This window comes from Nansenia antarctica (genome assembly GCF_963989245.1).
Source record: "Nansenia antarctica genome assembly, chromosome: 2".
NCBI lineage: Eukaryota > Metazoa > Chordata > Actinopteri > Argentiniformes > Microstomatidae > Nansenia > Nansenia antarctica.
The window spans coordinates 54,883,285-54,910,786 of NC_137675.1; the positions used below are offsets into that span (position 1 = coordinate 54,883,285).

Below are 27,502 nucleotides of genomic sequence, written 5' to 3' on the forward strand. Positions count from 1 at the left end.
ATATCAAAGACAACAAACTTCGGCTGCGCGTCGTTTCAGGTTCTACATCGGGTGCGACCTGTGTTCCAACTGGTTCCACGGCGCGTGTGTGGGCATCACCGAGAAGGAGGCCAAGAAGATGGACGACTACGTCTGTAACGACTGTAAACGGGGCCAGGAGGTCAGCAACGTGACCACGGAGGAGCTGTACTGCATCTGCCGGACGCCATACGACGAATCACAGTAGGATTATTCACCTGTCTATACATGCAAATATCTAACTGCCTAGATATCGCAGCCCTATGTGGTCATCATGAGGGACAACATGTCATAGGAAGGACCCTAGAGATTAGGTTCATGATGTGTACATCAAGTCTCAGTATCTCGAGAGTGTCTCTCAGTATTCCCTATTGTATTTCCTCACCAGGTTTTACATTGGCTGTGACCGCTGCCAGAACTGGTACCACGGGCGCTGTGTGGGCATCCTGCAGAGCGAGGCCACCCACATAGACCTGTACGTGTGCCCGCAGTGCCAGTCCACGGAGGACGCCATGACGGTCCTCACGCCGCTCACAGACAAGGACTACGAAGGGTTAAGAAGAATAATTCGCTCCTTACAGGTATGAAGGGCTGTCGTCGGGTGTAGTACTTGGTACGGTATCATACGATGTAGTCATCGTTTAAGCGCCATCTTGAATACAAAAGAAGTCCATTGTATAATCTCTTCCTCATTCCCCGCATTCCACCCTGTAGGCAATAGAATGTCAGGCTCTGGAGGGAAAACCTGTTAAAACCCTGCTTCGTAGTGAATCCTCTCTTTTTGACTCAAACAGGCTCACAAAATGGCATGGCCCTTTCTTGAACCGGTGGATCCCAATGATGCTCCTGATTACTATGGCGTTATAAAAGAACCAATGGGTAAGAGTTAGTCCATCACAGAAACGTATCATACACTGACTGAATTTAGTATTTAAAGAACAAACAACATATTTGTTTGCCAAGTTGATGATGATTAGCTCCCAGCTTTAAAGTTAATAATTATTTCGAAGATCGAGAAGAATCAAATCAGAATTTGAATCAAGAATCTAATATGTATTTGCTCACCTTTTTCTGTGTCCTATCTTAGACCTCTCTACAATGGAAGACAGATTACAGAAACGGTATTACAACAAGCTCACCGAGTATGTGGCGGACATGACCAAAATCTTCGACAACTGTCGCTACTATAACCCCAGTGACTCGCCCTTCTATCAGTGTGCCGAGGTTCTCGAATCATTCTTTGTACAGAAGCTCAAAGGGTTCAAAGCTAGCAGGTAAGTCCAGGTAGCCCTCAACACCGCCACGGCCCTTCAGAGGCCCTACTACTGGGTCAGCTGTTAGTAGAGACTCCCTCCACCTCCAGGCTCCTCTGCTTTCACTCCTGTCATGCGCGTCTTCTGGACTATGCTAGTGGTCTATCGTGGCAGATTCAATCAACTCATGTCAAGTGGTTATCAATTTCATAGTCACAATTTGGGACCTTCATTATGATTGAATCTGCTTTTTAGACACGAGGTCTGTCAAAATCTTTTCTTCAGTCTTGTGACATCTTTTCCTTTTCATTCACCCTTGCTCCCATGTTATGCTAGTTAGCTACATTCTGTCGCTGGGCATGTCGTTGTACCTTAGACCATGCTGCAGTATCCTAGCTGTCCTTGGCTGTAGCGTCTCCCTCAGATCTGCCTGTGGTCTGAGGGCTGCTGAGCTTACTAAGACCAACTGAGCTGACTTCACGTCAGACATTTTCCCATTGTTGTGTCAGCAGTGTTTCAGTAATGTGTGTGTGCTTCATCTTTGTGCCGTGCATCATCTTGTGTTTGTGTCTGGTCACCTGTGACGCATGCATTTGATTTATGCCACCCATTCTCTCTTTCTTGCAGATTGTCATAAGTCTGACGTAATAGCTGGAGTCTGATCTGGATGCTGGGGTCTCTAGTAGTGAATCATGGAACTTGCTGTTTCATAAACAGCGGAAATTCAGTGTGGTTATTTAAAACTAAATCAATCACACACAAATCTGCTCTCAGAGAAACAAACCATGCTCAGTCAATTTGCAAGTTATTGAAGCCAAATTCCAAAGATGCCTTCAGTGACAATCACAAAATGGCAGCCATGTTGACAGATAAATGAAGTAATCAAGGGATATGCTTTTTCTCTCTATTTTGTTCATTTCAACATTTCAAAATAAATGTTAGCAGTTACTAGGAAGATAATATCGGTGGCAGTCAACTATGTTTTGATTGATGCAGTTCACAGTTGGATTGGGGATCACATTTTTTTGGACCACATATGTAAAAGAGTATATTTTATTGCAATATATTTATCAAAATGCATTTAGTGTGTCTCTTCTTCATGACCCCTTTCAGCTGATATAGATATCCTACATTTCTGTTGAATTGGGCATGATTTTAACATAGCGCACAGACTTAGGTAATGCTAGCTTAACAACTGGTTTATTGTTCTATTTGGATGCTTTAAAAAAAAGTTTAAATGATCGTTTCAAGGTCAAAATTGAGATGAATATATAGAATGATTGTATGATTTTAAAATCCTTTTGTGAAGGATTATTTTATGGTTAAAAAATAGCGCCTATGGTCCTACCTAGGAAATTGTATTGTATGTGAATTAAGGAACTTGCAATGGATTCCAGTCCTTACTGCATAAAGTTACCTCAGTCTAAAGCAGAATTTCAATGACAAAGGCATTCCCAGTGAATTACACCAACATGGTTGCGTGCAGTATCCGTTTCCTGACCCCATGGCATCCATTTTTGTGTCACTGTTATGTTTTGTTTGTTTGTTTCTGTTTATATCACTGTGTTTGAAAATATTGAATAAAATTGTAAAGGGTTCTCAACTGCCCCCTTTTTCCACATCCTATAGGTCTCATAACAACAAACTACAGTCTTCAGCCTCTTAGAATACACACCACACCTAAAAAATGCACTTGGCGAGAATTGGGTTGATATCTGAACAATAAAACCATGGTGTGGAACCTTGCTCCTGTGCTTTTGGGACCTTCACCCCCTCCTCTCCCTCTCTTGGGCCCTACAAACTGTCTCCCGTACGTACCCCTCCAAAGGAAGGCTCTTCCAGACAGACCAGCACTGCTGCTCCTTACTGAACTGGCAGGTGGAGCTGCTCCCTGCCCAGCTCTGCCACATGGACACTTTTGGCAGTTTTTTTGAAAATGGAGAGTTTGAATAAAGACATTTCAAGAAGAAGGTTACCTAGAAGAAGGTTACCTTGAAGAAAAGACTCAACATCTCCTTCTGTTTTGATTTCATTTCATTCTGTTTGCTAAACTCACTGTCCAGTTGAAGGAACTAAAAATCAGCTCTTAATGGCCACCATGGTCATACATACAACAAGAAAACTGTTTAAGAACAGATTATTCAAAGTCTCACTCCGTATATACCAGATTGGTGTCAGAAATCAAATTTCACAGTGACACTTCTGTCTCTCCCTTATCAATTGTTTTTATTTGAGGTGGCATGAAAAATGTCTTTGGGAAGACCTGCTTGAATTTGGACCTACCAGATATCTGGACATATAACGTTTGAGTTTCAGTCAAGCTTTACTGAAAGGAATAACTTATTTGGAATTAATGGCCCAGGCAGCAGTAGTAACAGACAGGGATTAAAAAACACAATGTGTATTTGAAGGTATCCTGCCCTGTTTGTAAAACTTGTCAGATTTTGAATTTTTGTTTTCTTTTTCTTTTTTTGTATTACAGCTGAAGAAATATTGATGTATATGAAACATAATAAATGGAGAAGACTGAGCTCTCTTCCACTCTACTGAAAGCCTCTGCATATGAATAACTTGCTTTAATTGTTATTATTAATTATTATTCCTAGTAGTAGTAGGTTTAATATGGGGATGTAAGATGACTGAATTGCACACTGTCTTTCCTTTCTCATTCTATAACATTGCATTGTCTATAATCTGTTAGTTATAGTCATCACGCTGTCATAACATCACAAACACAGATACTGCAGTTTGCAGAACGTACTCAGGGAATATTGATAATGTCTTTGCCCTTGGGTCCTGCTTAACATGTATAGTAGGGCTTATCTGAGCATGTAAACCATGGCCTCTAGTCACGTTTTCCATCCACAGTAATAAGCAACACCAGATATGGAAGCATTTTTAATTTAATAGGTATTAACATAACGTTATAAAGGCAGATATAAAACATGACCTTCTTTGGGAATTCTATATGTAAGTGCTTCTAAACTACATAAGGGCCACGTTTGTATAATAAGTTAAAATCTCGCGATGGGTCCCTCCCATCACGTCTCTTGACAACACTTCCTGAGCGGCCTGTGATTTTTCAAAACAGTCCAATAGGGGGGATGCTTTTACTCGAACAGACCAATGAGGGAGCTTCTAGGAGGAATTTAAAGATCGGCACGAATTTTAAACACTTCATAATTTCTGAACAAGGGCTGGGTAAGTGTGTGCCTCCTATTCTTCCATGTTCTTAGATATTTTAATATCCATTGTTCGATTATCAATTTATATAGGTACATGTTTCGGCAATTTGTTATTTGTTTTGCTTCTGTTTCTAATTGTGACTGCAATTTATATTACTCTAAATCAGACATGGAGCAGCCAGGCTGACACATGCTACCTAGTTGCCGTTACTTAGCTAGCTTGACACTCAGCTAATTGTTTGGTATTTTGTTTCAGGTGCACCAGAAATCTTCTTTTCTACCTCTACCACAGTATTACTAACAGTTTGCTAACATGTCTGAGAACGCTGATCGTCTGAACAAGTTCAAGAACAAGGGTAAAGACGCCAATGTAAGTAATTTACCCTAATTGTTGTCTTTCAAAACGTGTCATACAATGTGTTCAGCCGAATTCCAAAGATTGAACCAATGATTTCCACTATGCAGGAGCTTCGACGCAGGAGAGTTGAAACGAACGTCGAGCTTCGCAAAGCAAAGAAGGACGATCAGATATTCAAAAGAAGAAATGTTTCCAGTCTCCCTGATGAGGCAACCTCCCCGCTTCAAGAGAAGAGTCAGAATAGCCAGGTGGGTAGCTAGTTGGGACCGTAATCACTGTTATACATATTTGATGCCTCGATAAGTTGCCCCCCTTTGTTTTCCTTTCAATTGGCTACTAAGCTAGGTCCTGCGTCAAAATTCTCCACCATTTTCTATGATGTGTGCACTTCCATAAATGGATTTATTAAGCATGTGATTGGTGTAAGAACCCGTTCTTGCACCATTCCTATCCTTTTTAAATCCATCTAGGGGAGTGACATGTACACTCTTAGTTCAGTGATGGCTAAGAATGACAATTTCCATGTTCTGTTATTTAATAGGATATTCTTTTACCTGATGTTTTATTGGTTGCCATGGTATCATTTTAGAATCTAAATCATGATGCGTAAGCTGGTATTGAAGTCAAGATTTTGGTACCATGATAGTGCTTACAAGTATCTTGGTTGTATTGATTACAACTTATCATTTGAAACGCATAGTGAATTGTTAAAATAGTTAAACTTCCAGTACTATGCTCACCTTTGTTTGTGTATTGCAGGCCGCTAGGCAGTGGACAGTTGAGGAGATTCTCAGTGGAGTGAACAGCACCAACCTGGATGCACAATACCAGGCTACTCAAGCTGCAAGGTGAAGTATATTCCTGTAGAGCTGGCTAAGAGCCTGTGCAATATGTTTTTTCAAACTTTATGGCAAAGTGTTAATCTTTTGAATGTCCTCTGAATGCAGGAAGCTGCTGTCTCGTGAGAGGCATCCTCCCATTGACTCGTTCATCAGCGGTGGGCTGATTCCTAAGTTCGTTGCCTTCCTGGGCCTGGTGAACTCCCCCGATATCCAGTTTGAGGCTGCCTGGGCTCTGACCAACATAGCGTCTGGAACATCTGACCAGACCACTGCTGTTGTAGAGGGGGGTGCCGTTCCTGCGTTCATCAACCTTATCCAGTCTCCACACCCCCACATCAGTGAGCAGGCTGTCTGGGCTTTGGGAAACATTGCTGGTAAGAGTTTCTTTATTCGGTTACTGTCTTTTCACTACTATTCAATGTTGTCATAACAACTCCCCCAATTAGAGTTGTTCCCCCCCTAATATTGACTTGTGTCCTTGTTTGCTTCTGACAGGTGATGGGTCAGTCTACAGAGACATGGTCATCAAGTATGGAGCTATCGCACCCCTGCTCAGTCTGCTCGCCGTCCCTGACTTGTCTGTGTTCACCGTAAGTATTTGGTGTGAGCTGTATAACTAGAACGTGAACTCGTTCTAATTCTTTGGAATAAAGCAAACAATATGGTTATAGATCTGAACCCTATCCCCCTTTCATAAGCTGTAGCCCTTCACTATTCACTATCTACGTGTGCATCTTTTGAAAGAGCTGGCCACACCCATATAATCACAATGTGTAGTCTTGAGTTCCTCACATGGGAATGCACCCCTTCCTCTGAATTTCACTTGCAGTGATGCGTTACCGCCGTTGGCCACCAGGAGGTGTTGTAGTTCAACTAACGGACATTTGAGTGACATTCTTTCTTTTTTCTTTTTTTTTCTTTTCTATTTCTTGTCTATTTCCTCCAGTCTGGCAACCTGAGGAACATCACCTGGACTGTGTCCAACCTGTGCCGCAACAAGAACCCCTCCCCCCCTCTGGAGGCGGTGCAGCAGATCCTCCCCACCCTGATCCGGCTCTTGCACCACGACGACAAGGAGGTGCAGGCCGACACCTGCTGGGCCGTGTCCTACCTAACGGACGGGCCAAACGACCGCATCGAGGTGGTGGTGCAGACCGGCCTCGTCACACGCCTGGTCGAGCTTCTGGGCTCTGGGGAGCTCTCTGTTCTGGTAAGGGCCTTTGTGTTTTACCCTGGAGGTAGGGGGGGGGGGGGGCTGTCTGTCTCCAAATGCCGACATGAATAAATCATCCATCTACATAAAGGTTTCTTCATGCATCACTCTACTCTATTACACAGTGAATGCTGACTGATCTTTTCTTCTCCTGGATTTCTGTATTCCCCCCCCCTCAGACTCCGTCTCTGCGAGCCATCGGCAACATCGTGACGGGTAGTGACGAGCAGACCCAGACAGTGCTGGACTCCAGCGCCCTCGGCATGTTCCCCCGCCTGCTGAGTCACCACAAGGCCAACATCCAGAAGGAGGCCTCCTGGGCGCTGTCCAACATCACCGCCGGCCGCGACACGCAGATCCAGGAGGTCATCAACGCTGGCCTGATCCCCCACCTGGTGGATATCCTGCGACGGGTACGTTGGGTTGTTTTTACATCGGGGCATCAGGCTATTAATGTGGATGTTGTTGTTGTAATGTCCCTTTAATTGGCTAGCCTATATTTATATACATTCCTGTTCAGGAGCCTGAATGTGTTTCTTGTTTATTGACAGTCTCTTTTTTCCCCATGTCACAGGGTGACTACAAGACTCAGAAAGAGGCAGTATGGGCCATAACCAACTACACCAGCGGGGGCACTGTTGAGCAGGTGGTGTACCTTGTTCAAGCCAACGTGCTGGAGCCCCTGTTGAATCTGCTCTCCACCAAGGACAGCAAAACCATCCTTGTCATCTTGGATGCAATCACCAATATCTTCCTGGTCAGTGGACTGTTGCATCATTACTGAATTGGGTTATATTATATGTAAAGATGTACTGTATATTTTGTATAAAAATGATTACCATGTCTACATGCATCTGTAAAGGTTGTTGGTGAATAGTTCATTTATGCTTGGTTGTTTGTGTTTATCAGGCAGGAGATAAGATTGGTGAAACTGATAAGCTGTGTATGATGATGGAGGAATGTGGTGGACTGGACAAGATTGAACTCCTGCAGACTCATGAGAACGAGCTTGTATACAAGGCCTCCCTAAACCTGATTGAGAAATATTTCTCTGGAGAGGTGAGCTTACTGTGCCAATTTATAATTAACCCGATTATAATTAACATTGGTGGGGGAGCGTATGGCTCACTTGGTAGAGCATGGTGCTAACAATGCTTAGGTTGTGGGTTCAATTCCTGCTGGGACCATATAATGTATGCACTCATTGCAATGGAAGTCGCTTTGAATAAAAGCATCAGCTAAATAGCATATTATATATCATTTTACATGTGAGCTGACAATTCTTCTGTTTCGCAGGAAGAGGAAGACCAATGTGTTGCCCCAGAAACGACGACTGATGGATATGCATTCCAGCTCAGTGACAACCAAAGCACTTTCAACTTCTAAATGCCAGCGTGTCTCCTTTCATCTCTGCTGTACACTGCCACTGTTTGTTTTTCCTATGCCACTGTTTGTCCTTTGTTTGTGATAATCGACCTCTATTCTCTGTCTGAACTCTGAAATGTATATAAATGTTTTAAAGTTGTCTGTAAATAAAACTTTAATGAAACCGCATGAATCTGTAATTTCTGTGTCCTTAGAGTAATGGAAATGGATAAAAGTACAATTATATCAGTCATTTGTAATTATTAGTGTCAACCCCATCCCCTATTATATTGAAAATGAAAAATCGCACCTACACGCGGAGCTTTTATCTGTCAATAATGCTGTAAATGAAAACGCAACATTGTCGATGACATTAGTAGATCGTTTTACACAGTGATGATGCACATTTCACAGTACTGGCAGCTTTGTTTCCATCTCCATGTCGTCACTGGTCAACCACTAGTAGCCTCCCCAAAGTGGTGTTCATCCACCGAAGGGCGCCGAGCTCAACAGTTCACCTCTCGACTGGCACCGGAGGAGGCGGAGGCTCTGAAGCTGTCCTGGACCTGAAGATGTGAAGTGGAAAACCGGCTTGTGTCATATTATTTAACTGTCGCCTAATAGCATTTTAATCTGATGCACTTTTCGAGAGCTATATTACAATCTTTTTATTTTTTATTTATTTTAAAGCGTGACCGGTTGTGTAGCTCAGTCAGACTGTTCACGATGGCAGTGCCGTCCACATCCGGGCCACAATGCCTTGACTCCATTATTGTTAATTCGGTCTAAAACTGGCGAAAGGGTTGATAAACCTTTAGTTTTTATACAGTAACTGTATATAAAATATTTTAGTGATCACGCGTAATCAAGCTGGAAGCAAGAGATGTCTAACCAAGGAGTTCGGCGTAATGGTCCGGTAAAACTGCGTTTAACAGGTAAGATTTTCGAGCCCGAAAATGTATCCATGCTCAGATGCCTGAGAGTCAGAGCTTGCCATGTTTCTGTGTAGCTGAAAAGGAGCTTGCTGAATGTTATTGAAAGTTTGAGCAATCATTATTTTCGTTAGGGAATGTCTTTATCTTTCAATGGAAATTGCATTGACGTGTTGAGTGCATGATTGTGCAAATACCATATAACATGGCCAATTGAATAGAAATTTGTTTTTATTCACGCGTTTCAGTAACTTAGCTAGCTCGCAACCCGTGGTGCGTTCGTAAATACGCTTTGGAAATCGGATCAGGACTCATGGAATGCCTCTTGTCCAATCAAATTCCTTAGTCCCTTTATGACGTCGAACCCAGTGTGTGCTCCGGCGCTCTCAGAGCGATTTTACGAACGCACCCCCAGTAACTTAGCACCTAGCAACCCAGTAACTTATCACCCGCGGGGAACCGCCAGCACTGCATCCTGACTGGGGAGCGAATATGCTGCTAGTACCAGGGTGAAGGTGGCTGTAGGCGTACTCTCTCTGCAATACTGTCGGCATCACTGACAGTATAGTATCACACGGCTTTGTCAACCGGGTAGTTGGTTAGGTTAGCAAAAGATATGGCGAGCGATATAAGCAGTCTAGACTATCGGTCAACAACGGACTAGTGAAGCCAGCCAGCCACTGGTTTGTACATGGCAAAGGTTGTGACTTGATACCAGTTGCAGTGTTACTTATGTTGAAGTAGGCTTATAAGTGACATGTGCATATTAGAAATTGTTAGAAAGTTTTGGGTTAGCAAATGTATGATGATGTGAATGATTCAGAAGTGTGTTGTTGTTAGTGTAGTGCCCCAGTAGTAGTTGAAACAGTCGTGGCTGGACTTGAACCTATCTACCACAGCAAAAGGGAAACTCGTTCCTGAGCAAGTAATGCAGCCAAGCTATGCATTTAGTCTTTAAACCATGTTGCAATGTGGAGATCATTCAAACAAGACTGTACAGTGTGGCTGTGATGGGGCCTCAGCTCTCTCTCCCTCTCTCTCTCTGTCTCTCACTCTGTCTCTCACTCTGTCTCCCTCTCTGGGTCTCTCTTGTTTGGTTTGTACCGTTTCAACACAAACAGCAAAACGTTTACATGAGAGGACATTGTTTTGACTGGGAGAGGGGGATGACAGCTGCCGTGTTTGATGTACCTCCAGGATCAGGGCCGAGGCAAATTCCAGGCCTTTCCATTCACCGAGAAGAGCCAAATTAAATATTTAAGCTAGCTCTGTTTCTGATAGAAATAAGTGGAGGGAAGGGGAGCAGGGGTCTCCGCACTGATGTGAAGGATCTGCCTGGTGGGGATAAGAGACAGCTCTCATAGCTGTGTTCTTTCCACGGTTGCTCTAAATCACCTGTGCTACTCAAGCATTGAATGTAGTTAGCTAAAGAACACTGTGAAGACAAACTGGTTGAATTTGATCCAACATGAGGTTACTTTATGTTACGTTGCTGCATAAAGATCTCCATTTGTAAAGTTATACCGTTGACAGTGTGGCCATTGGCCATGGTTGTAATGTGCACCGTGATCTAGATGGCCGTGGCCTTTTTGATTGACACCAAAATATTGTACAGGCTTACATCAACATACATATTTGTGTGTCTGTTTTGTGGGTCCTACAGATGTGTCAAGTTCAACCCTGTTTTGTATCACATAGGCCTATAATGTAGGCTACTTAAGCTTCATGTTGTAAATTGTGCATTAGTCTGTGAATTAGTCTGTCATTCTGGTCTGGGATGAACTGCAGTCGTCTCTTGGAGGAATGCAAAGAATGTGAATTCACTGTGAAAAATGGCGAGACTAGGCTCACATGGACCTCTTCTCCTGGTTCAGGGAGAATGACACAGTACAGAGCTCCAGATCAAACAACATCCCTGCTGGAGCAGCAATAGAAATGGATGACTTTCCACAAAATGTGTGTTTACTCAGTTAACTACTCTGTTTCTTGTTTGCCTTTCTGACAGTGTCTTCCACACGTCTGTCAATTGAACTGAAGTGCTTTGCCTCCCCCTTCTTCGGCCATCATCTCCCCAGGGAAGCTTTCTCTCAGGATTATGTAATATTGTGCCATGTTATGTTATCAAAATGCTACAGTTCTCCACAGACGGACTCCCTCCCATTCTCTGCCTCGAGCAGTGCACTGTTCTGGGTGGGGATTTAGGGAGGCTGCGCTGTGGTATGTCCTCTATCTAGACTTTGTTTTTCCTCTTTGCTTACTTGTCCTGGATCCTGTTACTAAATGCAGTGGCGGTAGAGGCCTAGAGTGCCAAGTTGAGGCTATTGAGAGATGGTAAGAAATGGATTGCGTAAGCTCAGAATCATCCTCACTATATTTTGACATGATAAGGTCTTTGTTTTAGCTATGATAAACTCACCTGTCCCACATGGAAATTAATGGAGGAAGTCTTGAGCATGAGTCACCATGATATTGTTGTCAGACGTAGTTGGCTTTGACACACTGCTGTTGATGAGTCTGTTATTGGGTAACGCTGTGAATGATGAGTTGCATGCAAAAAGTCTTGTCGCTCTTTTGTGCTCCTCTGAGCTTCTCCTTGCTGACATAAAACCCATCCATTTGAACCAGATGTTGCAGACGGTTGCCAGCTTTTAAACTGGAAAAATATGGCAAGCAAGCCGCTAAAACTAACACTTGGGGTGAGAATTGCCCCTTGAATACACAGGACAGGTTTCCATTATGTTCTACAGCTGATCACTCCTAAATTATGTCACACAAACATAACTTATGCCACAATACATGATCCAATGAGTCATACATAATAGTAAAACATGGCTCAGCCTCATTGCTTAGCGCATAATCTGATCTGCAATAAATTATATTACTCAAACATGGTCCAAGGCTAAATCGTAGGCCCATCTAAGCTATTCCAAATCAAACAGCCATGAATGTATCCAGACCGAATTCAAACTGTCTCCCCATGAAGTGATTTGAACTGAGAAGCAGTGGATAGGAAAACAGGAGGGAACCTTCCATTTTAACACCCTTTGTAGCTCAAGCTGTCTCCAGCCGAGCCGAATCCATCTGCCTGACCTACAAATTCAGACAGAACAGTCATTGATTTAGATATCTCTATTCCAATCAGCTCAGCCAGATGCCTGCAAAACAACAGACTAGGATTCATTTTAGACCAACTGTTGTCAACTGACTGACCTTCTGCTATTAAAGTGAATTGGACTCAATTGCCAACTGCTTCCTTTTGATTTGTTTAGCATGTGTGTATTCTGCTCCTGTGAGTTTCTGGAGCTTGGCTCTGTAGAGAGGGGAGAACCATCTCAGTGGGATTCCCAAGAATTCTCCACCAGTATCCCTCCTCTTCCTTTCTCTGTGAGTCACTCGTGTTCTTTCCGACTGTAAGCTGCTCCGTTCCCAGTCCAAGGCACTTTGCACCCCCACAGTCAGTAAGAGGGTTGTCGGTGCAGTGCTCTTTCTCTCTCTTTCTCTCCTTCTCTCTTTCCCTCTTTTTCCCTCTCCCTCTATCTCAGTTGTAGGCCTGGTTTTGGGTCTCTGGGTTCTTCAAAGCTGCTATAGAGGCGTCAGTGAATACAGCTGCATCTTTGTCTGGTTGATCTATTCAAGCGTCTACATTTTCTTTTTTGGATGAAATGATGGTGAATGTTTCTGCTTCTCTTGGGTCTCGTAAGACAGGCTGAGTTGAACGGACACAGACGTTAGCATAAAACTGCCTCATTTTCACATGACAATGGGCTGTGGGACTGAAACATTCGTTTACTGTACAGCTCTGATTGAAGGGTCCATTCTCTGTCTTCTTAAAAAGATTCTTTCTTTAGTCGACAGGGTTTTAAGATGTTGGGGTCGTTTGAAGGGGGGGGGGGGGTAGAAAAAACTCACAGCTGGGCACAGATGGGGTCTACAGAGGCACGGGACCTGATGATCAAGAGAAGTCTTGTGGTCGGAGTCTGCATGGCGCATTCATGTGGCTCAGGCCGTTTTACAGAGTGCCTGTATGGAAGTGATTTGGGTCATCTGGGTGTTCAGACAGGAGACATCGTAAATACACAATGATTAGGTACATGTGGGGAAACTGTTGACTTAGCTACTCCGTCACAGAACTTGTATTTTAGCAAACAGTTCCACATTTTGTTTAAAGAGAAAGGGAAAACAAAACAATAGCGAAATCGAAGCAGGAAAAAAATTAAAATAAAATAACGAGCAATTATCGCACGTCATTTGTAAACGTTTTCCTTTCCCCTGCTGAGAGCCCTCCAATAATTTGAAATTGTTCCATCAATTAATTGACTGGGGTTAGCTTTCCTGTTGGTTCAGCTGCTCTTCGACGAGGACAAAGGCTTCTGCGGTCGTACTCCCAAACCGCCGCCAGCAACGGCTCCGCCGGGGCCAGATGTAGAGGGGGAGAGTGCGCAGCGTCGGAGGGAGGAAGCGCTCTACAGACCGACACTTGTCCAAATGTCACCCCTGACAGGTGGGGAGCAGGCCTGTCCAGAAACCCCCTTTGAGGTTCGCAGTAATAATAAAGTGAGGAATTGCAGTCATATTACTCAGCGGGACTGGAGGGTCTCATGTGTTGCTCAGATTGCTGGGTGGTGGGTTATGAGGCTTGCCCTTGAACTCTAATACAGTGCAATGTGTTTGATCAGTGTGTGGTGTGTGTTCGGAGCCTAGTGCTTCCTGCTGAGCGGCGCGTAGGAAAGGAGCAAGGTCAGAGTCGGATTGTTTTGGTCTGAGCCGAACGCCCGGGATTGTCAAAGTTAATGACGTTATATATATATAAATGATTGTCTTCTCGTCTCATTTAAGTACTGAAAGCATGGTCTGCCTCTCCCTCTATTTGTCATACTCTCTCTTTCTTTCTCTCTCTGGTCTGTCTGTATTTTCTCCTGATACACCCAGAGGGCATCCAATGATTAGCAGATGCTGAGAGTAGCATGTCAGACAGAACATCTGCAGTGCCGCTCGGATGCGTCGCGCTCACTCAAGGCGGCGGCTGCCCTTGAGCTGTAGCTAACCCTTTGGCTGATTGCCTGATGCGCGCACACACACACACACACACACACTCACGCAGACAGTATCTGTGTATTTATACACTCCCATCCACCCTCCTGTCTGCATGTTTTACAGCGAAGACCCTCTGACCTGCTCTGCCTTCAGGATGTCCACTTTGATAATCCCCTCCACCCTCCCCAGTTTTCGACTCACAAACCGACACATCTGCATTTCAAACCGCCGGGCATTCAGATTCCCTCCCTCCTTCCCTCCCTCCGCTCAGACCTCTGACAGATTCACCGTGGGGGCCGTGTGCTGGTCGTGTGCTGCTGTCCGTACAGTGGGGAGGGCGAGTGTCCTTTGACCTGTGAGGGGGAGGCATCCTGGGTGGGTGTAAGGGGCTCCTTCAAAGGGCCGGCGTGTTAACCTGGCAGAGCCGGTTAATGGGTCAGAATTGGATTAGCGGCGAGGGGGGGGGGCTCTAGTGAGAATTAATCTGCCTCGTCTCTGCAGGCTCCTCTCATATCGCTCCGGCCTGACCTCCGTTCTGTCTCGCCCCTCCCTTGCTTGCTCATTTCCCTAAAGCCGCCTTTGAAGTGAACAACATCTCTTTGGGGTATTTTTTTGCAGCCGGGATGTGTGTGTGAATATCCAATGCCAGAGTAGATGCCCTTAATATTCCTCACTTCGATTACAGAGTCGAAAGTGACGGACAGTCTGAAATGTGGTGTCTGGTTTCACTCCGGTTGACACAAGGCTTTTAATTAAGGCAATTAGTGGCCCTACGTTGTTGCCCCTATACCTGTGTAATAACAGTGTAAAGTGTGGCCTGGAATTTTTATTTGGCCAAAAACGTCAGACCTAGCAGCCATTACACTGATACCCCCCATAGTACAACTCCCAGGCCCACCCCAGGCTTTCCTACACAGCCAGACAATGTAACCTGGCCTTCCAGTAGCCGTCACCAGAGCAGGGAGCAGACAGGCCTGTTGCATGGCCAGCTGCCCTCAGGCAGACGCTCCTCTGACCTCCTCAGACGCTCCCCAGACCTCCTCAGTCCTGCAGGTGTTGTTTAGTCTCACCTCCCCCGGACCAGACCTCCCCTCCCTCTACGACAGCAGCAGTGGGGCTACACAGGACCCTCCTGTGGACAGTCGTTCCACTCTGCTGGGGACCTCAGGTCCTCTGCTTCAGAGGACAGGAACAGTGAAGACCATGGCTATGTTAGTCCACTTTGAACAATTTCCTTCAGATTTTTAGGATCTCAGTCGCAATAAACAACATTTCTGTTGTGTCTGTGATGTACTGTTGTTTTCTTTCAGTTAGTTTTTTTTTCTTCAGATCGGAGTCTTCGGTTTTCCCCAGGTGCGCCAGTGTGTTTGTTTAAAGCCTTATTAAGTCGGTAGATATCTACAGAGTAGAGTTGTTTCAGTTTCCAGGAAAGGGTGGGAGGGCTAGCCTGCCTAGAATGTTCCTGGGCTGGTGGAGGGAAAGGGAAACTAGAGAGGAATTCCTCGACGTGCTGGCTCTGCTGTAAACCTGGATGGACACGGACTGATGCGATTAACCCCTTACCTCTCACTAACCTCGAGCAGATGGGGTCTCTAAGTCTCCGGTGTTATGGGGGTCTCTAAGTCTCCGGTGTTATGGGGGGCTTGGCGTGAAAGCCGCGAGGCGCTGGCAGCTGACTCCAAGCGTCTGTCCGTGCACGGCCTGACGTTGAGCCCCGGGTCCTCTGAGGAGACAGATCAGAAGAGATGTTTACATTCACACCAGATCACATTTCAAATGGCATTTCCACTGAAGTTGAACAAATACGCAGAGCCTTCCTGTAAAAGGATTTGTGCATGTGAGCGAAGGGAACCGCTAGGCTATATTTTGGAAATGACTGCCATCTCGCCAGGCTTTGAGTTTATATAGGCCGCATAGCAAAAACCACAGATACAGTCAGTATTTTCTTTTAACAGTACAATCATTTATTAACTCTAAAAACCACAGGATTCAATACGGTTGTTGAGATTCTGTTCTTAACTCAATTATACCCATAGGCCTGGTGTCACAGCAGACCCTGCAGAATTATGTGTGTAACCTTACCCCCTGTCGAAAGAAGAAAGGAGAACCATTTTCAATGTCATATGTTGGTCTCTTCTACTCAGTCTCCTGCCTTGTTGAGAGCTTGGCCCAGTTGCTGAGAGCTTGGCCCAGGCCTGCTTGATGGGAGTTGTGGCTTGCTGGGTGGAAAATCATTATGAAACCACCTTCACCATCCAGGACAGCCTCAGCTCAACAATTGCTGCAATGTGCCGATGATTCATGTGGTTTAGCTCTAGCAGGCTAGCCAGACATGTCGACATTAGAATGTGTTCAAGGATCTTCGTGATGTTAAGACTCTCACGGCCTAAGCGTTTCATCACGAGGGTCAAGGTTTTGTGATGCGCACCGTCATTAAGATGTGGTAACGACAGCCCTGATCTTGACTCATCAAGGGGGTTGCCACAAGTGTCTACGCGAGCGTAGAATGCAACGCATCTTAGGGCAGGACAAGGTCAAGGACTTGTAAATGGGGAGCTTTTAATAGTGGCTGTCAAGTTTATAGCATCCATAAGAGCTGTCCCGAGAGCTGCTCAGGCTCAGTCTCGGGGCGGCTTCGCTTTTCTGACAGTCCCACCTGCTTCACACCAGTCACGTGTACGACTCCATTCACCCAAAGTCAGACATTTTTATTTTATGTTTCCCAGACTTGGAATGATCTCATAAGAGCAGCGTGGCACGGTTCTGCCCACCCCTCTAAAGACAGACAGACGGACATGACACATGGTCTCTAGACACGTGTTTTTACGGACTTCAAACATGACTTCAAACACCCAGTAAAAGCTGTTTATAGTACACACCTGCACATTAGGCCATGCCATTCGCTCATGGTTTTTAATAACGGACCACAGTGCGTCTCGGTGACACACTACTCATGTTGATAATCATGGATGACTGCCACCGGCAGGATCGCAGATAAGCAGATACACATGTGGTGTGTGTTTGTGTATACGTTTCAGGACACACACATCGTTTTTGGTTCTGTATGTATGTAGGCCAATATTCTCTTGTTTTGAAATAACATCACAGTGCTTTTTCACACTATTCCTACACTTGGGTGGGGTTGTGTGTGTGTGTAGGTCTCTCGTTGTCTTATCTACCCAGAAGGATGAAGCTCATCTCATTTTTCTTCCAGTGCAGAAAAGCATCTCTGAGAGTCCGCTCATAAGCAGAGTGTTGGTCGGTTGGCGTGGCAGAGGAACGTGGCCTTGCTTGGTTAAGTTGCTTGGAGTTGTGAAATCATTCTAAGAAACAAACTCACAGGGAGGACAAATTAGGCCTGGAAGTTTTTCTGGGGAATTAACTCCCACAGCTCCTCCAGGCAGTGGCAGGCCAGGCAGACCTCCGCCGTGTCTGTGAAACAGGTTAGTAATATCCCTCTGTCCTCTCGGCTGCAGCTCTACCCCGGCCTCTTCTCCTCATCCTCCTCCACTCCATTACATCAGAAAGCGCAGAGGAGCCAGAGAGCTTAGAGGGCCATGCAGCCTCTCAAAACAGCCCTGCTTGAGCCAACAGTGGTGCAAGCTTGCAGAAGCTGAGTGCTCACTGTTTTGACTCCCTCACTAAGCAGCAGCAGGGTTGGTGGTGGTGGAGGAGGTGGTGGTGGTGGTGTGGAAGACTTTACTCGACAGAGAGACTTCCCTCTCAGGCAAATTGTCACACAGAGTGGAGCAAAACTGTGATGTACTGTACAGGGGTACCATAAAAAGTAAAAAAAGACAAGGATGGGTTTCCTCTCTTTTGGTTCTCAAAATAGTTGGGGTGGGCTCCTTATGTATATCGTGGAGGGGAAAGGGTGATGTAAGATGGATGAAATGTTCTCACAGTAAGAATGTCGTCAGCCCTTTGTGTGTGTGTGCGTGTGTGTGTGTGTGTGTGTGTGTGTGTGTGTGTTTGCGCGTGTCTGTGTCTGTGTCTGCATGGTCAGACAGGTTTCGCAGTGAAAGGTGGTTAGTTGGCTCAACGTGACTCTCGTCTTTGTATTGCTTCCCTCATTGTCTTCATCCGGAGAATGGTTTGGTTTGGAAACAATGTCCCCTTTCCCCACATGGTTGACATCATGAATGCTGTGTCATTCTCCACAGACAGACACAATGTCACCCGGCTGAGCAGACTCTTGGTTTGAGCCCCTAAGAGCAATGCTCACAGTTAAATCCACCATCAGGTTGGCTGACGTAGCAAGTCGGCGCATTGTTGTTAGAGTTACGGAACCACAATCTGGATAAGGACCACGGTGTAAAGTGTGCAGGGGTGCAAACTTGTCACCTTTTAGCTGTTTTAGCAGTTTTTACCTCAAAATAGGTCAACAATTTTCATAAATGTTCCTTGTTTTCAGGCAAAAAAAAGGTCACCGTTGTCACCTTTTTGGCCATCACCAGTTTGCATCCCTGGTGTGACCCACCACCCCCTTTGATCACGCATGATGATGTCGTGTCTTAGCTGGCCTTTTTTGTTGTTGTTGCTTTTTCTTTGGAAAGGCTAGGATTATTTTTGTGTGAATCCACAGCCTCGTCTTTATTCCCTGAAGCGTCAGACGTTTTTACGAGACGGGTCCCGATGATTGTGTGTGACAGATGTCCCTGATGTCCTCCCCACATGTGTGTGATAATGGGGGTCCTGGGGATTCAGCTGTATTTGCTTTGTGGTCATGTTTCTTAATACGTTTCTCTGCTGGTTTCCTCTGGATTCCCTAGCCGTTGACACGACTCCTCTTCTTCCCCTCTTCTGGAGTGTGGGAGTAAGGAGCCGGAGCGGGTCTTTGAATGCTTTTCCGTGAAAAGAAGATCAAGGTCCTTCTTTTTTTTTCTTTTTTTTTTAAGCATTCTCTCTGTTTTCCTTTCAGTCTGAAGTGATGTGATGTCAGATGAGATCTTGGTACTTTTTTTTTCCATATATAATTTCTCTAAGTCTTATGTTTTTGTATTTTTTCCTGTTTTACAGGCTTTAGGAGATTTTCCTGGCAGCGCTCCCCCTCTCCCTGATCAGTCAAGTCTCTCTTTCAACCCGCATTAATTTGCCCAGCATACTTCTTATCAGATTTACATATTTACATAAGTTCTAACATGTAGAAATGGCCTAAGCTGGATATTTTCCCCCCTTCCACCCCCTGTCTACCAGTCCTCTGCCCTAACCACATTTCCACACTTGAGCTCTGCAGAGTTGGGCTTGACGGCTGAAATTCTACTCTGCTCCCTCCCCCGCTGCCCCCCACCGTGCCTGACTACACTCAAGGCCTACAGTTAAGTGGAGTGGCAGCAAGGTCTTCAAAAGGTAACCCACTTTGGTCGGGTGCAGGGCTGAGCTGAGTGCACTCAGGGAGAAGAAGAAGAGGAGGATAACCGTTCCCTGCGGCAAATGTACTGGCTTGGCCCACAAACCAAGCAGGGTTGTGTGGAGAGTACGAGAGGCCCATGTGAGCCAAGTCAGCCAGGCCGACACAAGACCTCAGAGTAGTGGCAGCACCTCTCCTGCCACAGGCTACACTCCTGTCTCTATTATCTCATGGATGGGTTTAGTGATTAGCCTCAGGCTCCACTTTACAGTAAACGCTTTCTGTCCTACCCCCCCCCCCCCCCCCCCCACTCCCCCAAATTTACCCCAACCCATATTCCTTCAAGCTTGGCCTGGTCTGATGAGGAGGCATGAGGCCATTTCATTGTGTTACAATTAGGTTATGTACTGAGCCGTGTGCACTCCCTTGGAGCTGGCTCAATTCCTATTTATCTTCTCTTTTTTTTCCAACTTTCTTTGAGTGACTCTGTGTTCTCCTGTCCCTGTTGCCTGTGTGATGTCGGCATGGCGACCATGTCCACACTGAAGCCCCCTAGTCAGTCCAGATATGTCTCTCTCACCGTGTTGACAACCCACCAGCCTAGTGGACGGGAGGGGGAGGGGTCTTACCCCGGCTGGGGAAGCAAGGAGATGGCTCTGCAGGAGAAAGCAGGTCTGAAATCATCGGATCAGGACCAGGTCCACCAACACTGGTTGATTCTGTACACACACACACACACACACACACCCACCCACACACACACTCTCTCTCTCTCTCTTTCTACGCTTTTTTTTAGGCATGGAGTAGGGAGGAGTGGAAAGGGGAAAAGGAAGCCTTTTGTTTACAGAAGAACAATGCTGCGAATGAGAGCGCTCAGTCCTGGGCCTGGAGTCAAAACAGGCCTATAGACAGACAGGCAGGGGAAAGGAGGGGGGAGGTGAGGAGGGGGGTGGGGGGTAGTTTTTGCGTTCCAGGGAGATGTGTCAGACAGTCTGGTGGATTGGGTCAAGGCACTGGACTTGGGGGGAACCAGGTGGAGGGGAAGGGTGGTGCAGACAGGGGTTAGCTGCAGTATTGTTTTGGGTCACACACAATTATGATTTCACAACTTGGAGCGCTTTGGCTTTTTTGAAATGAGCCTCTTTCCCTTTTGTTGAATCCCAGACTGACTTTGGACTTTGGGACCGGCTGGGAACGGTGGGATTTTACTGGACCGCTCGCTCCCTGCCTCTCTTTTCCCACACCCCCACTTCCTCCTCCACAGGCACCGAGGAGGAATGGTTAACCGCAGAGTAGCACACCAGGGCAGTGTGAACCCACTTTTCCCTACAGTGCTCTACCATTTCCCATGTCCTATCCCATACTCTCTCTGTGTGTGTGTGTGTGTGTGTGTGTGTGTGTGTGTGTGTGTGTGTGCGCGAGTGTGTGAGTGTGAGAGTGTGTGTGAGTGCACACGCGCGCACACACACACACACACACACACACACACACACACACACACACACACACAGAGCCAGACGTGGGATCCAGCTGAAGCCGCTCTATTTTTCCCTTCCTCCCCTCCCTCCCTCCTCCATTTTGTTTTGGCCAGTGTGATTTGTCCCTCTGGACCGGTCCTTTCAGAGTGTGTCATGTGACCTGGGCCTGGGTGACCAGGTGGCCTGGGTGAGTGGTGGGATGCGTCCAACCCCCCCGGACACTGAGCCTCTTTATGTCCCGGCCCTGGGAGAAACTCCCTGGCTCCTCTCCCCACAGGTGGAACTTTAACTTTAACCCAAGGTCTCTCTCCCTCTCTCTCTCTCTCCCCCTCTCTCTCTCTCTCTCTCTCTCTCTCTCTCCCCCTCTCTCCCTCGCTCTCTCTCTCTCTCGCTCTGTTTCTCTCTCTCTCTCTCTCCCCCTCTCTCCCTCGCTCTCTCTCTCTCTCGCTCTGTTTCTCTCTCTCTCTCTCTCCCCCTCTCTCCCTCTCTCTCTCTCCCCCTCTCTCTCTCTCTCTCTCTCTCTCTCTCTCCCCCTCTCTCCCTCGCTCTCTCTCTCTCTCGCTCTGTTTCTCTCTCGCTCTCTCTCCCTCTCCCTGTCTCTCTCTCCCTGTCCCTCTCTCTCTCTCTCCCTCTCTCTCTCTCTCTCTCGCTCTGTCTCTCTCTCTCTCTCTCTCTCTCTCTCTCTCTCTCTCTCTCTCTCTCCCCCCCCCCCCCTATCTCCTGTCTGATTTCTAGCCCCCCCCCCCGTCTCTGGCCAAATAAATAGATTTCGACTGAGAGGTGTTAGAGAGGGGGCGGGGGGGGGGGTGGAAGCAGAGCCCGGGCGGTCAAACCCAATCGGGGGGTGTTTGTTGAGCGCTACCAGTCCTCTGGGAAGCTCGTCTTGTCTGGCCCGCGATGTGGAAAACCTACCATGTGACTAATGACCCGTCGTTAGCCCTGGAGAGGATACTGTACACACAACACCTCCGCCCCGTCAGCCCCAGCACCGGGCCGGGCCACGGCTACGCTCTCTCAGCTGAGTCATTAGACACTTAGACACCGCCGTGTGGTCGCTTCCTGCCGGTGCCAGGGTTCGTAGGCGGACGTTTTTAGGGATGCCACATATTTTCGGACAGGATATTATCGACGGATGACGCTTGGTTGGGTCATAGATTGCGTGTGTGTGTCGTGTCTGTGTCTGTCTGTGTGTGTGTGTGTGTGTGTGTGTGTTGTGTGTGTGTGTCTCGTGTGTGTGTGTGTGTGTGTGTGTGTGTGTGTGTGATGGTGTGAGTGAGTATCCACATCCGCAGCTTCAAATTCCTCTCTCTGACGGGCCGTTTCGACCAGAATGTTCAGTAGCGGTGGAATGGCTAGAACTGCGCCTGAAAGGATTCCGTCATCGATCAGAGCTGCCTGTGATCCCTCTTCCCTCCCTCCCTGTGTGTGTGTGTGTGTGTGTGTGTGTGTGTGCGTGTGTGTGTGTGTGTGTGTGTGTGTGGAGGGGACAGCCCGGTGGTGGAAGGGAAGGGGCACCTGGTTCCCCGCCGTGGTGGTCATCATCATCATCATCATCATCATCATCATCATCATCAGCCTGCCGTGCGCCCGGGCTCCACTTGTTGTGGTTCTTCCCCTGCGTCTCCCTCCCAGACACCTAGCTTGACTGATGTGGCAGCGCAGCCTGGTACCAGGCTGACACCATTGAATTACTGTACGCTACAAGTGCACTCTGTTCGCCCTGTCAGATCCACACACACACGCGCAGCACGCACACACACACACACACACACACACAGATCTCAGAGTGCCGCTATAGAAAAAGGGGCTTTTAGAGAAAGAAAGGAACAAGGCCTCTTACTCTAGGCACTTTGCCTTTATTGTTGCGTGCGTTTGGCATTCTGCCGCCGTCTGTGATCAGGATAATAGTTTGAGATGCCGATACTCATTACTGAGAAGGCAGCTCGTCCTTCCCCTCTCTCTTGTCAGTCAGTCAGTGCTGCAGTTCTCCTCCTCGGGTGTTTCGGTTTGCAGGCAGGCGGCCGCGACCGGAATGAGAAACACAAGAGACACAGAGAGACCCTTCTCTCAGCCTTGACTCCATTGCCGCCGTCGCTATGGCGACAGAGGATTTAAGATGAGCCGAAATGCAAGAGGGGGCGGGCGCGGGGGGGGGGGGTTACGTGATGTTTTTTTTCCGGGAGTCTCTCTCTGTGTGTGTGTGGGTGTGTGTGTGTGTCTTGTGAGCGGTGGGGGGATTGGGGAGGCATGGTGAGAAATGTTTGGAAAATGAGTTTAGAACCACAGTGGTTTTTCCGGGCTTGATTAATTACGGGCAAAGACCGATATTTTCCTGGTACTGGAATAATAATAAGGTGGAATCAGCCGGGGGACTGTCACTCGTGTGTTTTATTTATTTTTCTTTCTCAGGGGCTGGGTCTTCTGTGGTACCATCAGGGCCTTGGTGTTCTGTGGTACCATTTGGGTTTGGTGGGGGCTGGGTGTTCTGTGGTTCCATTCTCAGGGCCTGGGTGTTCTGTGGTTCCATTCTCAGGGCCTGGGTGTTCTGTGGTACCATTCTCAGGGGCTGGGTCTTCTGTGGTTCCATTCTCAGGGGCTGGGTGTTCTGTGGTTCCATCAGGGCCTGGTGTTCTGTGGTTCCATCAGGGCCTGGTGTTCTGTGGTTCCATCAGGGCCTGGGTCTTCTGTGGTTCCATTCTCAGGGCCTGGGTCTTCTTCTGTGGTTCCATTCTCAGGGCCTGGGTCTTCTTCTGTGGTACCATTCTCAGGGGCTGGGTCTTCTTCTGTGGTACCATTCTCAGGGCCTGGGTCTTCTTCTGTGGTTCCATTCTCAGGGCCTGGGTCTTCTTCTGTGGTACCATTCTCAGGGCTGGGTCTTCTTCTGTGGTTCCATTCTCAGGGCCTGGGTCTTCTTCTGTGGTTCCATTCTCAGGGCCTGGGTCTTCTTCTGTGGTTCCATTCTCAGGGCTGGGTCTTCTTCTGTGGTTCCATTCTCAGGGCCTGGGTCTTCTTCTGTGGTTCCATTCTCAGGGCCTGGGTCTTCTTCTGTGGTACCATTCTCAGGGCCTGGGTCTTCTTCTGTGGTTCCATTCTCAGGGCCTGGGTCTTCTTCTGTGGTTCCATTCTCAGGGCCTGGGTCTTCTTCTGTGGTTCCATTCTCAGGGCCTGGGTCTTCTTCTGTGGTACCATTCTCAGGGGCTTTGTCTTCTGTGGTACCATTCTCAGGGCCTGGGTCTTCTTCTGTGGTTCCATTCTCAGGGGCTGGGTCTTCTTCTGTGGTTCCATTCTCAGGGGCTGGGTCTTCTTCTGTGGTACCATTCTCAGGGCCTGGGTCTTCTTCTGTGGTTCCATTCTCAGGGGCTTTGTCTTCTGTGGTACCATTCTCAGGGGCTTTGTCTTCTTCTGTGGTACCATTCTCAGGGGCTTTGTCTTCTGTGGTACCATTCTCAGGGGCTTTGTCTTCTGTGGTTCCATTCTCAGGGCCTGGGTCTTCTGTGGTACCATTCTCAGGGCCTGGGTCTTCTGTGGTACCATTCTCAGGGCCTGGGTCTTCTGTGGTTCCAGAAGACCCAGGGGGAGGGGGGGGAGGAGGAGGAGGAGGAGGAGGAGGAGGAAGACCGAGGAGGAGGAGGAGGAGGGAGACCGAGGAGGAGGAGGGAGGGAGGGAGGGAGGGAGGGAGGGAGGGAGGGAGGGAGACCGACCCCCCCCTCCCTGACCGTGATGTTCCATGCGTGTGGCTCCATGTGCGTCCCTCCATGTTTATGCAGCAGGATGGAGAACAGCACATATATTTGTCAGTGTGTGAGCATGAGAGAGTGGGCCCAGCGTGACCAATAAAAGCCGATTTATGATGCCGCCCTGTAGGTGCAAGCTTGGACCGTTTCCTTTTCTAGGGGAAGGCTCTTGTCATCGGGACCCGTTCCCCAAAAAACCCGATAAATTTGGAGGAATTCTAGGCCTGTGTTCTAGCAGAGAAACCGGGGGGTTGGGGGGGTACGGTCGCTTAATTTAATGTCATTAAACAGAGCTATTGCGTCAGGAAGAGAGATGAAATGGGGCCTTTCCACATGTTGGATCATTTGCCCTCTCTAGCCTACTTCTGTAAGAGCTCTGGAGCTTGTGTCTGTAACAGGATGTACAGTGCGTTGTGAAGGGTATAGCGTTGTAAAGCGTGGTTGGAGGTGAAACAGGAGACGGGTGTTTTGGCTCCCAGCGTGGTTCTCTCTCTCTGTTCTCCTCCCTGCTGCCCTACATTCACAGCTCCTCTGTGTTCCCCTCTTTTTACAATCTGCTTGGAAATATGGAAATAAAATCATCATGAGAAACATTCAAACAACCATCATTAGGGGAGACATCTGAGTGAGGGTGCTTTGAAATTCAGATTTATCCCCCCCCCCCCCCACACACACACATACACACACACACACACACACACACACAAGAGAGGCAGTGCGTGCAATCGGCTACCGTGGAGAAGGAGAGCCCTTGAGGAATCGCTACCAAACTTAAATGAGGCCAAACTTGTTATTGGGAGTGAAGCTGTGGTGGTGGGGCAGCAGGGGTCCCCTCACCCCCCCCTTTGTAGCAGTAGAGCTCTCCAGCCCTGTACACCCCAGGAAGCCCACTCCATCTTCTGTCTTCCCAGCGCGAGCCGAAGGCCGAGCCAAGGAGTTTAACCTGCAGGCCGTGGACATGGATGACCGTGACACCCCTGCGGAGTGGACTGGGAAACCCTGTGTCGCTCTGGCAGCGAGTTTCATGTTTCTCAGGCCTCGTCTGCCGTCCGTCCATCCGCCCGTCGGAGGGGAAGCCTGCTGGGACACTGGCGTAGGGCCTGGTCGCCATGGTCCCCCTTCCTGGCGTCGACCTGCTCGCACGATTATCTGGAGCCCTGATGCTCTCTCTCTGACTGGCTGACTGACTGACTGACTGACTGACTGGCTGACTGACTGGCTGACTGACTGACTGACTGGCTGACTGACTGACTGACTGACTGACTGGCTGACTGACTGGGTAGGGCCTCCCTTTATTAGGAACACTATACTAATACTGGGTAGGGCCTCCCTTTATTAGGAACACTATACTAATACTGGGTAGGCCCTCCCTTTATTAGGAACACTATACTAATACTGGGTAGGGCCTCCCTTTATTAGGAACACTATACTAATACTGGGTAGGGCCTCCCTTTATTAGGAACACTATACTAATACTGGGTAGGGCCTCCCATTATTAGGAACACTATACTAACAATGTATTAGTCCCTTTGCTCTAAAAAAAAGCCGCAGTTCTTCATGGCATTGATTCCACGAGATGTTGGAAACATTCCTTTGAGATTCTGGTTCCATGATGACATGATTGCATCACGCAATTCCTGCAGATTTTTCAGGTGCGCTTTCAAGCTGTAAATCTCCCGTTCTACCACATCCCAGAGGTGTTCTATTGGATTCAGATCCGGTGACTGGGAAGGCCACTGAAGAACACTGAACTCATTGTTACGTTCATGAAACCGGTTCGAGACGACTTTTGCTTTGTGACACAGTGCATTATCATGCTGGAAGTAGCCATTAGAAGACCGGTCCATTGTGGCCAAGAAGGGATGCACATGGTCAGCAACAATACTCAAATAGGCTGCGGCATTCAAGCTATGATTGATGGGTATTAACGGGCCCAATGTGTGCCAAGAAAACACTCCCCACACCATTAAGATAATTGCATGAATGAGAAGGAGTACAGGTGAGCGTACATGTTGAATACTCACATCCTCATCCCCTTCTTTTGTTTACTCTTAAGCGAATGCAGTTCACATATCTGCATTATAAATATAACATATAGACTTAAGCTGAACATATAGACTTAAGCCAAACAGTCCCTGTCTTTTCACATGTATCACATGTAGGCCCTAGGCTTTATGATGTTAGTAACGCTTAGAGTTAGTACCGGCTGAGAGTGTGGGTTTGAATCTGGAACCATGTACTGTGCAAAATGGTATGCCCCCCCACTGCTGTGAGTCTCTTTTGGACAGAAGCCTCTGCTAAAACGGCGTTATGTCTCTCTATGTACAGTGTATATATAGGTACTTCTTGCCTGCTACTTGTCTCTGTGTGAGAAGCGTACCGCTCTGCTGGTTGGCTCCCAGCCGGCCCGCGCGCCTCTCTTCCGCGGCCTCGCTGCGGTCCATAGGATGTTTGGTCTCGGTCCTGCCATTGTCTGGCTGCCTCTGTCATTCCAGCGGTTGAGTCTCGGCGTGCTGTTCTCAGCCGTAACTCTGCCCCGTTCTATATTCTGATGGGTGTTAAGTGTAGTGTTGTTTTCCTGCTTGTATGGCTTTGCTGTTGTTTTTATTTTTTTATTTTTTTTATGTGTGTGTGTTTTTTTGCAAGTGCTCACAGGAAGCCTGTTTTGGTTTTTATGGTCCAGATCAGACTAGGAGCAAACTGCTCGTTTTGGTCGGTGGTGGTCGCCTGACTTTTCTC

At 47.4% G+C, this 27,502-nt stretch overlaps 3 protein-coding genes across 3 annotated transcripts in view; all 3 read left to right on the forward strand.

Moving 5' to 3' along the window:
- The window catches only part of LOC308150280 (nucleosome-remodeling factor subunit BPTF-like), a 52,791-nt gene extending 49,041 nt beyond the window's left edge, over nucleotides 1-3,750 (forward strand). Inside the window, exons 28-32 of the mRNA XM_080523129.1 lie at nucleotides 40-222; nucleotides 407-599; nucleotides 813-897; nucleotides 1,106-1,292; nucleotides 2,901-3,750. Of these exons, the coding sequence (XP_080379255.1) occupies nucleotides 40-222; nucleotides 407-599; nucleotides 813-897; nucleotides 1,106-1,292; nucleotides 2,901-2,937 (685 nt within the window). The 3' untranslated portion in view covers nucleotides 2,938-3,750. The remainder of the gene's footprint in view (nucleotides 1-39; nucleotides 223-406; nucleotides 600-812; nucleotides 898-1,105; nucleotides 1,293-2,900) is intronic.
- Nucleotides 3,751-4,769: 1,019 nt separating this feature from the next.
- On the forward strand, nucleotides 4,770-8,255 carry LOC308151080 (importin subunit alpha-1-like; the record flags this gene model as incomplete). The annotated part of the gene is made up of 10 exons (XM_080523894.1): nucleotides 4,770-4,826; nucleotides 4,922-5,062; nucleotides 5,574-5,662; nucleotides 5,762-6,030; nucleotides 6,152-6,246; nucleotides 6,603-6,866; nucleotides 7,049-7,282; nucleotides 7,444-7,626; nucleotides 7,779-7,928; nucleotides 8,166-8,255. The coding sequence occupies 10 exons, from the start codon at nucleotides 4,770-4,772 to the stop codon at nucleotides 8,253-8,255; spliced, it is 1,572 nt and encodes a 523-aa protein (XP_080380020.1).
- An 862-nt stretch (nucleotides 8,256-9,117) lies between these two features.
- LOC308151406 (E3 ubiquitin-protein ligase SMURF2) overlaps nucleotides 9,118-27,502 on the forward strand; it is a gene marked incomplete at both ends in the record, with an annotated part of 62,278 nt that continues 43,893 nt past the window's right edge. The window contains one exon of the mRNA XM_080524270.1: nucleotides 9,118-9,169. Coding sequence (XP_080380396.1) covers nucleotides 9,118-9,169 — 52 coding nt within the window. The remainder of the gene's footprint in view (nucleotides 9,170-27,502) is intronic.